Raw genomic sequence first — 13969 nt, 5'->3', positions numbered from 1 at the left:
AACGCTATTTCACCCAACCATTTCTTTCATTTAAAAATCCCATAGCCAAACCATGAGAAATCATATTTCACACAGCAGTTAGTGATTTGACTTGTGAATTTTTCTTCAAATTTTATTTCTATCTTCAATATTATTGTACATGAGTTTCACTCCAAAATCCTCTTTCTCTATTAGTATGTTTTTTTTTTTGTATTTATTTATATTTCTGAACCCATGTGTTGTTGCAGTTATATATTAAGTTTCTCAGCTCTAATTTTTGTGTGTGTATGAAGATCCACCATTGATGAGCTTGAAGCTCCTGTATTTAAAATTTTATTTCGAAGATTTATTGTTTGATTCGATGTGTGTGCTATAAAATATTGATTATAGTACCTTCAAGTAAGCTTCCCGGATCTTAATTTTTATGCGTATTTGAATATTCACCATTGTTGGGCTTGAAGCTCTTGAATTTAAAATTTTTATTTTGAAGATTCCTTGTTTAATTCAAAGTGGGTGCTGTTAAATAATTCTTATAGTACCTTCTGGAAGTTCATACCAAAATTTGATAGCATTTGGAGCTGATTTTAGGTGATTGAGATCGAAATTTTCAGCTGAAAATCGAAGAAGAACACAACTACCCAATAGTATACCGCTACTGTAGATAATATTTTGTAGGAGTATATAGCTATACTGCAATAGTATACTATTGTAGTTTACAATATACTGCAACGGTATGTTATAATAATCGAAGAAGAACACAGTTACCTAACAGTATACTGCTACAGTATACAATATACTATAGGAGCATATAGTATACTGCAACAGTATACAATTATCGTATACAATATATTGTTATAGTATACTATAATAATATGCAATATACTGTGACCGTATGCTGTAATAGTATACAATATACCATAATAGTATACTTAGTACCCGTAAATTCACTTGCCTTTTCCTTTTAATTTGCTTTAAGCTTTTACCCAGCGGGGAGGGCAAATTGAAAATGCAAATCTTTTTTTCGTTTTGATTTATTCTATGACTTGAATTCCAAGACTTCTGACTTCTGCAAAACATTAATCTGCCATTGGAGGACCTTGATGCTTCGAAACTCATAAATTGGGTTTGTTGAGTTTGTGGTTATTTTGAAACTCAAAACAAGAAAAACAAAATTTAACTCTTTGCGTACAATTGTATACCCTATTGGTATAATTATATACTATACTGGTATCATATGTTAGTTAATATTTTTTTATTTTATTAGCTACATTTAATTGGTACACAATTTGATTTTTTCTTAGTAATAGTATAAAAAAAGAATAATAAAAAATAGTGAAAACAGTAAATGAAATTAGATTATGAAGAGAAAAAGAATATAAGAAATAGAAGTTAAATGAAATTAGAAAAGGAAAAAGGAAAAAAATAGAAGAAAACGAGAAAAAAAAAAGAAAAGAAGCATAGAAATAAAAAAGAATTGGAGAATAAAGAAAAAATTCCCTACAAAAACTATTATGGGTAGGAAATATAATTAGTTTGATGGGTAGAAAAACAAATGGGTAGACAAGGGCAAATAGTTTTGTTTTTGTGGGTAACTGTGTCATTCTCCCATTATACTAGTCCAATAAATTTATTTGAACTGATATATCTTGAATTTTAAAATATAGTTCCAATTAATTTACGGATTTAATTCCAATAAAATTTATATGACTACATTTATTTTTGACAAAAAGAAATTAAAAGAAAGAGAACTAAAATTATTGTTTTTGACAAATTTTAAGGACCAAAATAGGAGATTAACACTTGCACAAGTTAAAAAAAGAAAAATAGATCTTTCTCTTCTCTCCTCTATATTCTTAACTCTCATAATTTTCTTTTTGGTTTGTTTTGTAGCGAAGTGCAGCAGTGTTTCAACTGCCAAACACAAGAAATACATTCGCACCCTTACCAACTACCCGTTGCATCTGTATCGACTTGACATCTTGAAGAAATTCATTGGAGTGTCTGTGGAAAAAATCACTTCTTTTGTGCATAGAATCAAACACCTGGTGGGCAATAGCAAAAGAAGGAAACCATGGATGGTAACTCAATACTCTTTGCATTACCCACTTTTCTCTTCAACATTTTATTCTCTTTTTTCATTTTACCCCTTTCCCCAAGCTACATTTTGATTTTCTTAAGCCTAAAGAATGTAAATTATTCAATAACTTAGAAATGTTATCATGATTTTCCTGTCATTGAAAATATTGGTGAAGTAGTATTATGGTCACTAAAATGATGGATGAATTCTTGATGAAAGATTAAGTACAGAGTCATGTGAAATTAGAGATTTAAAGTAAGAAATCTAGTCGCTAGTCTAAATTAGAAGTATAAATCATGTTTTTGCATTTGATTCATGAACTTAACATGCATGTTTGAATTTTACTGACACTATTTGTACTTTCACTTGATTGCAGATATTTCAATTTCTTGGTCCGTGTAGTTTTTTTTATAATTACATATATTCTTTTTCCTCATTTTCACCATACTTCACTAAGCGCGAGCTTTAGTGGTGTGTAAAGCTCGAACGGACACTTTGTGCTCTTCCGCTTTTTGCCTTTGAAAACACTGTTTTAAGGGGGATGGGGGGAGGAACAAATATAAAAGGGACCCTTTTTATAGAACTGCAGCCTGAGCTTCTGAGACTCATCATTACTTGCACTTTGCACTTGCTGAACTATATTGTGGAAGCTGCAGTGCAAAGGACTAGTAGTTCGACTTATGTTTATATTTGTTGTGTGTTTTTGTATTTAGTTGATTCACAGCAGACAATGGAGGAAACTATCCTGGTGGGTGATGATCTGATGATGGGCCCGCCATCACCTCTCATTCCACCTGAGATAGCGTCTCATGTACTCGAAGGTGTTGATCTCTGCGACGGAATCTTGAGGAATCTGTTCCTTTGTATGTCTACCTTTTCTCAAATATCCCTTTTTGGTTCATGTGCTTTACTGTGCTCATCAATCAAGGCTTTGTTTTTTAGGCTTACAAATCAATGATATTGAGCCATTCTGTCAGGATGAGATTGCTTTGTATCGGCAATGTGCAGAGAGAAGGGTGAGAATGATAACAACTGGATTAAATTTTTTAACATTTTTGCTCATATAGTTTTGATTTTCATGTACTTTAAATGAGGTTTTTGGTTGCTTGAACAACTAATTTTATATCAGCAGTTTAATGTGAAGTCCTCATGTGTAGGATAAGGAGCTTAGGCAACGCCTTCAAGATAGTGAACAGAAATTAGGATTGTCAATGCCTCTAGATCAAGCAAAAGATCGAGCCACTCAACTAGAATCAGAAGTCACATTACTGGAGAGGTATGTTAAGAGTAAAGATTAGTAATGATATTGATGAATCTGTCTTTTCCTTAGCTATGACTCATTAAATGTTTAGTCAATGGAAAAACTATCGAAAAAATGTTTAGTCAATAGAAACTTCCCGGCTATCTCTTAGAATCAATTGCAGCTCCTTTGCATGATATTACTATTACCTGTGTAGTTTATTTGTGTATGAGCCTTGGTATGTAAAATGCTTAGTTTAAGTAGTCTCAATCTATTATTTTAGGTGAAAATACACCAATAGTAGTATTGCTTTCGAGGAGTCTGGCCTGACCTTTGATTTAAAAATTGTGTTCGTCTGTAGAACAATAAAAACATGCTTTACTCATTCATTGTGTTTGACCTGATAAAGACGGACTATATCTCAATATTGGTTTGTCTTCATATTCACTGATTAATGAACCAATGAAGCTAGTTCTGTTCATACACAAGTTGCTGGTTATGTATATTAGTGAAGTAGGTTTAGCTTCGTTATCATCAACGCATGCCCCGGGTGTGATTCCGATTGGAATCAGAGTGAATTTTAGACTTGTGTTATTGCTGATGTTTCAGGTCTGGTTTCCCTTTTCACGATCATGTGAGACGGTTCACTTGTTACGATAAAATGTAGTACTGACACAGTTTTAGTGAGAGCAAGAAGTGCTTTCCATATTATTCACTTCCCTTCTCATTATCAGTCATGTCTGTCTTTGCTTTTGATATATTCTCTTCTAATTGCAAATGTATCATCCTCAATCTCAAGGCGATATCTTATATTGTACGTTTTGAATTCATAATTTAAGCTCATCAATCTCAAGGCGATAGCTTATATTGGTTTGTCTTCTTATTCACTGGCTAACGAACTAATGAAGCTAGTTCTATTCATAAACAAGTTGCTGGTTATGTATATTAGTGAAGTAGATTTAGCTTCGTAATAGAAGGGGAACTTTGGTGTAACTGGTAAAGTTACTGCCATGTGACCAGGAGGTCAGGGGTTCGAGCCGTGGAAACAGCCTCTTGCAGAAATGCAGGGTAAGGCTGCATACAATATATCCTTGCGGTCCGACCTTTCCCCGGACTCCGCGCATAGCGCGAGCTTAGTGCACCGGGCTGCCCTTAGATTTAGCGTTGTTATCATCAATGGCATGTTGTTACGATAAAATGTAGTACTGACACGGTTTTAATGATTGCAAGAAGTGCTTTCCATATATATCAATCAAGTTTGTCTTTGCTTTTGATATTTTCTCTTCTAATTGCAAGTGTATCATCCTTAATCTCAAAGTGATAGCTTATATTTTTGTTTCGAATTCATACATTAAGCTCATACGAAGTATTTTAAAAGACGGAAGCAAAGGGCGGGGCATGCTACCTATCATGGAACGGGCGCAAGCCCCACAAATTTTTATTTTTAATATTTTTTTAAAGAGAAAAATAACATTTAAAATTTTAGAATCTTAAAAATATAGAAAATTACTAAAATGAAAAAAATTCAAAATAAAAAAGTAACAAAATCCTTTTAACTAGTGAAGCATAATAATGTATGTACGCAACTATATTCTTAGTCATCAAATCCTTAATTATAGAATATTGGTGTACAAGGCAGATAATTTAATTGGTGTACAAGGCAGATAATTTAAGAGGGAAAGCGTGCATGTATTTTTGGACATACAGGGCAAACAACTCAAGGGCTTAAAAGTGCTTGAACAGATTTCTCATATGTAGAGGTGTTAGCCCTATGAGACTTTAGTTCCCATGGTTACCTCGAGGCGTTTAGAATTGCCTTTAACTTAGGCCAACTCCTGTGGTTGCCAATTTGCTTTCTATAAAATTACTCATCTCCAATCTGTTACCGTCTTCCGGTGGGACAGTCATTATTATGTTGCAGGCGTATTCTATTTATAAACTAGGGATATGTCCTTCCAAATTTTGAAGTCACTAATACTTCAATGACCCTGAATGCACGTCTTTTTTTAATTGTGGAATGTACAAATGGTTTTAACATAAGCTATATTTGTTCTGGTAATGGTGCCAATGTTCTTTCTTGTGATTGTCTTGTTCTCTAGTTGAAACCATTATCAGGATGCTGCACAAAAAAAAGAAAAACATAAGTTGGAATATGGAGTTTACTCTTTTGTCTATAGCATTTTATGTGAAGTAATATATAATAAGTATTCTGTGGCATGTCTTCTTTTTTTTTCTAGGCGCTTGATTTTGGCAAGTGGAGCTGAAGGTATGGATGGTTTTCGGCAGCGATGGAGTCTACATGGTCGCCTAACTGATACCAAGTATGATATTGTAACTGATTTTTCTGTTAGTTATTTGCATAGCCCCTTCCTTGGCATTTGGCAATTGATGCAGTTGGTTCTAGCATAATCTTTATTAAGCAAGGGACCTTGGGAAAATTTGTGTTTCAAATTATGGATCATCTAATGTAAAATCCACTTGTTTCACAAGGTAAAACTAAGCATGCCATTATTTGTGGTATAAAACTGTAATTTGGTGAAACGTTAAATTTGATAATAAGTATGTTTAGATTTAGTCATCATCTAATTTATTTACTTTTGCATGTGCTACAAGCAGTTTTGCTATATTCTATGGATTGTTTAGATACATCCTCTGCCAAATAAGGATGCAGCTACAAAACATTAACAATTTAAACTGCTGATATATGTATAAGCTGGACTTGGTTTGTAAGTCTCACGAGATGTATCTGTCTTAAGCTTGAACCTCGGCGGACAACCCTATCAAACCTACTACTAGGTCTTGACAAAGCAGAGTTAAGCTTGAGTATTTGGCAGCCAGTCCCTAGTGGCTTATGTTGTCCTTGCGAGACTTACAATCTTTCTTTTTTATTTATAATTATTCAACTAAAAGTGAAGTCGTAGGAGAACCTCTGGAAGAGCATTGCTGACAAAGAAGAAAAGAAGCTCCATATGCAAACAGTCGTTCCATTGATTACTACGCATATCATACTTTCTTATGTGGAGCCTCTTTTTAAGTTCTAATCCTTGTACAGGAAAAGGCTGGAGGCCCTGAAGGGGGGAATGGAGAACAGGAAGAAGGATGAGCCAGCTGAAATTGAACCTGCCAAGAAAAGATGGTTCTTCTGGTGAAAACAATGGTTACATGGTCGTATATATTACTACCATCACATTCAATAATTTATTATGTTTTATTGCATTTTATTCCTTTCTTGCACCTTGTTTCTATCCTTTTTTTTGAAGGGGAATTTGATCTTTTTTTACTGGTAAAGAACCCCACGCTTAAGTATGTATACTCAAGTCCTTTACCATTTCAAAAAAAAAAAATGTATACTCAAGTCAGATAGTGCAGCAATGAAGTAGCTCATGTTTTAGTGTTAGAAGTGTGTTCGTAGAGGACTTTGTTTCCATGACTTACGATTCATACTCTGGAAGAGAGGAAACTTTGTACTTATCTCCTTGTTTGATGTATAGATTGTTACTGGCAACTGGATTCGCCAACAAAAGCAAATGTTTTATGGTTTCCTAGGTTTGACAACTTTTTATTATCATATTGTCTTATTCTACAAATTTGTTACTGTTGTTTGCGCTATCTTTACTACTTTTGTTGGCAGTATTTTCACCTTCTTTCAATAGTATTTTCACCATAACTTTTACTCGTGTCTTTTTTCCAAACTGGTTTTGAAAACATTTTTCTTATCTCTACCTCTCATAGGTCTGCATACACCTCACCCTCCAGAGTCTTGGTAGTGAATTGGGATATGTAGACTATGAAAGATAGCCTAATTCAGTAAACCTTTTTATTACTAAAAAACAAGTTCAGTTGTTCAGTAAAGCAGAAAAGTACATACATCCCCTTGAGCAGAGGGAAAAAGGAGTAAGAAACATACAAGTGTTAAATTACAAGTTTATGTTTCTACGGTATTTCTTCCACTATTCAGTAGTTCATTCTGTAATCAACTTTAGTCAAAAGCATATCTAGCTAAACTAAGATACCGCTGGTTCCTTGTCAAGTCCAAAGTTAGAGATTAAAATCATTATTTTCATAACTACATAAATAATCCCCATGAGTGATGTACGCTTCACAACAAGCTTTGAAAAAGGATGACTATTTACATTTCGTCTACTCTTGCAATACGAATATATACAGCTTAACTCTTGTAACATAAATGCAGAATACATCATTTCTAGCGCGTGATACGGAACTCTTGTAAAAGATGACGAATTAGTGCCTCCAAATAAGCAATTATATGTATTCTCTGTATGTAGTCATCAATTTTCTACCAAACCAGCAAAATCTGGAATCTGGTATGGGATATTGGATGCAACGTTTACTTATCCATCTTTCCTCTCCGAAAAAGGGAGCAGCTGTAGAGGTAACTGGCACTTCTCCAGTGCTAGCAGTCCTTGGGGGCATTATACCAGCTTGACTATCCAGCCAAAAAGTAATTACCGAAGCTGTAGAAACAGCTGAATTTCTAAAACCAATCAGCTCCCATGTCATGGACTCCTAGAATACTCCGCGATATAATGTCTATCAATAAAAATTACATCTTGTTTTGGACACCATGAGGAAACCTTGCACCATGCAGAACAGCCAGCAAATGTTGAGATCTCAAACAATTTATCGCTGATGATGAGGTGAAACTATCTGATACCTGTAGGCTGTAGTTATCTGGCTTCCAAAATCCAAGAAGTGCACTCTTGGAGTAATTGAAACTTTTGATTTACAGCTATGTTGAAGAAGACTTGCATTTTATTGCAGAACTCCGAGACACCTTCCTTGCAGCTAAATGACCCGGCACAAGTACAGTGGTCTGCTAAATGTGCAGCTTTAATCTGGTGGCATTTTAGGCAAACCAGATCTTGAAGATGGTATAGCCTCTCTCTCTGCCGCACAATTTGAATAAGAGCATTTTCCATTGCTTCACGATCATAAGGTTGCCCACATTGGGGCACAGCACAACGCCACTCCTGAGAAATCAAAGCTCTGTCTCGACACAGGTCAAGGTCTCTGCAGTCGTTGCAGTAACTGAAAGTAACAGATAATGGAAATAAGAAACCAACTAATATCCTGAAGATTCTATAGTAGACAAAGTCCAGTAGTGGCAGATACTGCCATCCTTTCTCATTTCAGAACAAAGTAACACCTATTTCCCCTACATTTACCTGCAAATGACATTTGGAAGGGTATACGACACAGAGAGACTGTGAAATTCTGCTTCTGGAGCGAATTCCCTCACACGAACAAGTTTTAATAGATTTCTCCTCATGATCTGCACAAAGGAAAGTAATAAAAACTTATCAACGGCATGCTGCAATGAAATGTTATTCTTGCTGAAGAATCATACTAGTGAATATCCAACTTATGTTTAGCGGTTTAGCCCCATAATCAACACACCATTACAATTTATTTTAGCGCTCCACATTTCAATGGATATCACTAAATAATCTAGCATGATATGATGCGCCAAAGTGATCATAGTTTTTCAAGTCAGAATCTCTAAGTTCTAAGGAGCCAACAAAATAGGAGATCAAAACATTATCAAAACACACTGGTTTATTGAGATGGAAAGATGATGTATTCAGTGAAAGAGAAACCAGAAAAAGGCATCAGACAGAAGTAGAGACTGCATGATGCAAGACAAAAATCATTTCTACTAGTTATAACTTATCACCAATGAAAGCATAGGTAAATGAGAAGAGGTCCTTCGCATTTACAAAAAATATCATTTTGGGGGCAACAGAAGGGGAAAAAGACAAGAAGGCAGCAGATAATAGACCAAAACATAGGAGCCTTGGAAGTTTTGCATCGTTGCTAAAAGAGAATAACTCAACTAATTTTGGCAGGTTTGTCACGATATCAATGCATAGGTGCTTACAAGCCAAAATAACAAGCATTAAGAGCCAGAACACGTTAATTAAAAGCCCAAGGAGGCTGGATAGACAAGAGACTCAGTCTTTTTAGCAAATGATGCATAGGTATCACTAATGCATATTTCTTTCATTAGAAAGAAAAGGAAAGCTCGAAAACATTTAATACCAGAACTTCATGCTGCACATTCTGGTCAAGGGCCAAAACTGCACAGACATGCTTAATGAACTCTAAAGCTGGATCCCCCTTCTGGACATGGCTATAAGATTGTGAGTTTGCATCTGATGTCTCCTGAGTCTTCTGGGAGTTGTTCATCACTTTCATTTGAAGATTAGGGTCACAAACAATTTTCAGAAGTTTGTCAGTGAAGTAAGTTCGGATCTGCAGGCAGAATTTTCTAAAGTTTAGTTCTCACGCTTTAAAGAACCAAGTACAAAATTGAAATGATTAAGGATGCCTACAAATGAGTCATAGCAGATACCTTCTTCTTTAGATTTTCCGCCATTTGCAAATCAAATGTTTCAGCAAGTGCAGCAGTGATTGATGGTGTACATAAATCACCATCGCTACTAGATGCTCGATGTGTAGCTTGTTCTTGTGCGAATTTCCATGGAATATACATAAATTCCGAAACAATCAAAATGAAATGATCCTGCATGAAAGTCCAGCAGAGATTCACAAGGCAGAACACCTTATCAAGGACACCCGAGGATCAACTGTATATTGTTGCACTATGGTGCATCCAAGTTAATTGACACTTTTAACAACGGTAGGTCCACTTGTACCTTGTTGCACCTTCATGTAACGAAAGCAAAATTCCAGTATAATTACTAGCTGCGGGAAATACCTGAGTTGCCTTTGGTAAATTTTCTGCAATGTTCCAGCTTGACACAATGTCGACTTGTGATTCACCACACACGCTTTCTTCACCTGGTTCTGAGTTAACTTCTAAAGGCCCATCACTAAGTCTAGCTTGTATTCCCCCATAATTGTACTATCATAAAAGGGAAATGGTAAGACATACAAATTAAACAAATGAGTAAAGAAAGAAAATATCTGTTGTCAGAACCATTAAATGAGCATGAGCTTTCTACCTCTTTACCCAGAATAATGAATACCCAAGCAACCCAACTCTTTCCAATCCTATTTACAAATGGATTCTACCTACTAATCTGGTGCATTGCAATTTCATTCAGATTACACTTGGGCAGTCATATATAACATTCATTTGGGTTGAAAAAAAAAATACCAAGTCATTTCCCATCATAAAGAAGCCTGGCTAGGGCCTTAATAGTTAGCACAAAACTACTGTCAAGAGATTTCTAGGCATCAAATTCATCACCATAAACTCAAAAACAGGGATTCAGGGAAATTCTTGATCTGAGGAAATTTGACAACCATTAAGTTACAGCAAGAGATTCAGAACATGAGCAGTTCTAATAGTAATCCAAAATTTGTACAGCATGTATCAGCATTGACTTATACACATCAAAAAACCTAGTTATTGTGATTTCATATGCATAAATCCGTTCCTTGGAGAAATGAAGGAAAAGATAACAGAGCCAAAATATTAATAACAAGAAAAAGAAAAGTAAACTGCAATAGCTAACCTGATCCATGAAAAGCAACGAGTGCCAAAACTGCAAGGGCTCAAGTTCAATCCACTCAAACAATTCTCTGCAGATACATAAGAATAAGGGGAGAAAGCCAAATGTTACTAAATGTGTTGGAGGAAAAATCTTCAGATTCAAGAGATAGACTGACCTATTTTGTACTGTTTTAATAACACTATCACAGTAGGCTCTGGCTGCAGATACATCTGACTTTCCAGTGTCAATTATAATTTTTGAGAAGCTGGCAAACACAATAGCAGCACCCAATTTTCGGAGTTCAGCCACAAGCAATGCAAACATCTTTTGCATAACCTGCCAATTATGAAATATTAAAGCATCAGTTTTGATAGGTGCAAAGAAATGGAGAAACTATATGTGAATGAATTAGCATGCAGGAACACATTCTAGGGAAATAGATCTCAGGAGTGCACGTTTCTATAAAGGCATTTGTTTAGGAGTTAAAGAAAAGATTGTCCCAGTACTAGTAACAAGAAGGAATGTCATGCATCTTGACTTCCAAATAAAACTCTTTATGTTTCTTTTTTAGACAACCCAGAAGTTTGTTAATTACAAAAATTACCTTGTGAAGCATACTGTGGAGAGCTGGGTCATGCAGTCTAGACCGGGGGCTGTAATAGTTAGAAAACAGATGTAGCATTAGCAATCAAATACGACTGAAAACAGAGGTGAAAGAAGCAAGGTTGTTACAACCTGCAGAGCCATCGATACAAATGTTGCAGCATTGCATCAGCAAATATGTTTCCTGATGTTACTGCATCCGTAAGGCATCTCTGGATCAACTGTTTGAGTACACGAAATGCAGGTGCACAGGAGGTCGTTGCGTCAAAGCAGTAATTATCATTAGTAAAATTCGTGGTAGAGTTCAAGTCCTGGTCCAATCCAAACAAAGTGCCTCCTTCCATTTCGTTTACTTGGTTGCTTTTCAGAAGAGCATCAACAGCCAGATGATGAATCTGAAGACAATAGCAGACATAAGAAGAATTATCTAAAAGTCGTAATAGGATTACCTTTGTGTATTGGGTATTTTTTCCAAGACATATAATGGAAAGAAGTAACTGGATGAAAACTGGTGGAAATGTAGACCTTCAGCTCAACAGTAACTTTTCTATATGCACCCGGGTAAGTAAGAACCGGTTGATTGACCTGCTTTCAGAAAGCACAAGATAGCTTAAAATGTGCTCAAGGAAGGTGGCAGAACGCTAGAAATTCTCTTCTATAACCAGTGAGAAAAATAAACAAAGCAGATATTATTATAAAAGAAGTTGATATGTAAAGCTGACCTCATCCATAAAAGACGATACTTCATCATTTACGCCTCCCAAGTCAGGGATGCCATTATCAGATATCCACAAGACCTGTGAGAATCAACAAAATTTATATAATCCTGTAAAGGATATCTAAAAAAGATATTTATGATGCATATAGAAAACTTAAGTTGCTGAGAGTTTCAATCAAAATTCGTGCTAGCAAAAGTACAAAATGAGAGAAACATAGGCAACTGAAATTTAAAAAACTTTAATGAAGGTGGATATCTTAGCACTATATATAATCAGAAAGATTAAACTCGTCATCAAGTAAAGAAATAGCATGCAATATAAATGAGACAACCTGTTGCTGATCACGCAGTGCTCTAGAAAAGAAGATATCTGCTGTATGCATGAGCCAATCAACATCAAAATTCCCTATGGGAACCTGCAGAATGAGGCAATTGGAAACGTTAACGTTCAGAACTTTTTTGATTATGCTATACTGGCAAGGAGACAGTAAGATTGAAATTACATGGGCATATCTTGAGAGAGTGATCCTTTCATTTAACCACTGGGAGGATGTAACACATCGCTGCATTCCAATCTTTGCTGCAACATTTTGCCAGCCTAGTGCCTGAAAAGGAGAATTTTTCATTGTTTCATTGAATATAGTTGAGAAAAACAAAGCAATTTCTCCTTCTTAATCAGGTACTATCAGCAGTAGTTGAACCTGATATTGGCTATCCCGAGCATTACAAGGGATACTGATGCAAGGAAAATCATCCAAAGCTCGTATACCAGACTTCAGCGAATGGGCATCCGGGCACTCAATCATGGCAACTGCAGGCCCATGATGCCTGTATGTCAACCAACCGATTAACATGAGAAGCTTACAAAATGGTATGAAACTAAATATAAACGAAATGCTCTAGAAAAGCTGAACCTCTCCTGAAGATTCAAGTTCAATACTTTTAAGCTAAGTTGCTGGACAGGGGTGCGGGTGTCCTACACGGGTGCGGATCTAGAGGTCGGATCCTTCGAGATGTAAATTATAAGATTTGGGGATACGGATCCTAGTATGGATACGGGTGCAGGGATCCGGCTAAAAAAAATCCAAAAAAATAAAAATATCTGTAAATTATGAGAAATTTGTGGAATACAAACATATAACTAATAAAGTGTGGATTTCTTTTTATTCTCAAGTTGGAGATAAGTAAAGGATTGATTTCCTAGACAAGATATGCTATTTTCTTCAAATTTACCCTAGTTTTGGTTCTTATTTCGGGAATCAAATAGTATCTCATCCGAATTTTTTTGTCCGTCGTGAGTCAATCTACCCAATTGTTTGACCAGATCCGGTCGGATCCATACCCACACCCATACTAGTGTCGTGTCGACACAGGTATGGCACCTAAACTGCCGTGTCGGAGCAACTTAGCTTTTAATATAGGAAAACACAAAGAGATACACAAACTTCTATAATTCCAAAAATATGTCATTAGTGTTGAGATGCCATCAATATCCAAAGTAGTACAGCATCTCTCTCTCTCTCTCTCTCTCTCTCTCTCTCTCTCTCTCTCTCTCTCTCTCTCTCTCTCTCTCTCTCTCTCTCCTCTCTCTCTCTCTCTCTCTCTCTCTCTCTCTCTCTCTCTCTCTCTCTCTCTCTCTCTCTCATGGTAGTGTGCTCTTATTGTTCCTGCTAAGTTCATAAACATGTTTACCAATGAGGAATTGGGTGATAAATGCTTCTATTAGCCAAAAACAAGCTAATCAAATTCAATATGTTCAGTAAACAAGGGGAAATTAATTCTCCTCCCAGTAAAGTAGCTTACACCTGTTAGGGCGTCCAACATCGGTTGACGGGATGGATTGTTGTCTCCTTATATGGTATTGGGCAATT

General features: G+C 35.8%; 2 protein-coding genes across 2 annotated transcripts in view; one reads left to right on the top strand and one right to left on the bottom strand.

The window, feature by feature from the left end:
- Window positions 1–1761: 1761 nt before the first annotated feature.
- Window positions 1762–6864, top strand: LOC109212815. Its single transcript, XM_019376500.1, has 6 exons — window positions 1762–2057; window positions 2770–2919; window positions 2999–3072; window positions 3214–3332; window positions 5534–5617; window positions 6349–6864. Exons 1-6 carry the CDS (start codon window positions 2051–2053, stop codon window positions 6443–6445), a joined length of 531 nt encoding a protein of 176 aa, XP_019232045.1. The 5' UTR covers window positions 1762–2050; the 3' UTR covers window positions 6446–6864.
- Window positions 6865–7125: 261 nt separating this feature from the next.
- LOC109212813 (DNA polymerase epsilon catalytic subunit A-like) overlaps window positions 7126–13969 on the bottom strand; it is a 39100-nt gene continuing 32256 nt past the window's right edge. Inside the window, exons 36-49 of the mRNA XM_019376497.1 lie at window positions 12800–12926; window positions 12602–12703; window positions 12431–12514; window positions 12103–12177; window positions 11906–11965; window positions 11513–11775; window positions 11382–11430; window positions 10953–11113; window positions 10799–10865; window positions 10036–10182; window positions 9670–9840; window positions 9357–9569; window positions 8483–8589; window positions 7126–8345 (exon numbers count right to left, since the gene is read on the bottom strand). Of these exons, the coding sequence (XP_019232042.1) occupies window positions 7985–8345; window positions 8483–8589; window positions 9357–9569; window positions 9670–9840; window positions 10036–10182; window positions 10799–10865; window positions 10953–11113; window positions 11382–11430; window positions 11513–11775; window positions 11906–11965; window positions 12103–12177; window positions 12431–12514; window positions 12602–12703; window positions 12800–12926 (1987 nt within the window). The 3' untranslated portion in view covers window positions 7126–7984. The remainder of the gene's footprint in view (window positions 8346–8482; window positions 8590–9356; window positions 9570–9669; window positions 9841–10035; window positions 10183–10798; window positions 10866–10952; window positions 11114–11381; window positions 11431–11512; window positions 11776–11905; window positions 11966–12102; window positions 12178–12430; window positions 12515–12601; window positions 12704–12799; window positions 12927–13969) is intronic.

Source organism: Nicotiana attenuata, unplaced genomic scaffold (genome assembly GCF_001879085.1).
Source record: "Nicotiana attenuata strain UT unplaced genomic scaffold, NIATTr2, whole genome shotgun sequence".
Taxonomy (NCBI): domain Eukaryota; kingdom Viridiplantae; phylum Streptophyta; class Magnoliopsida; order Solanales; family Solanaceae; genus Nicotiana; species Nicotiana attenuata.
This window is presented reverse-complemented; position numbering and strand designations above follow the sequence as displayed.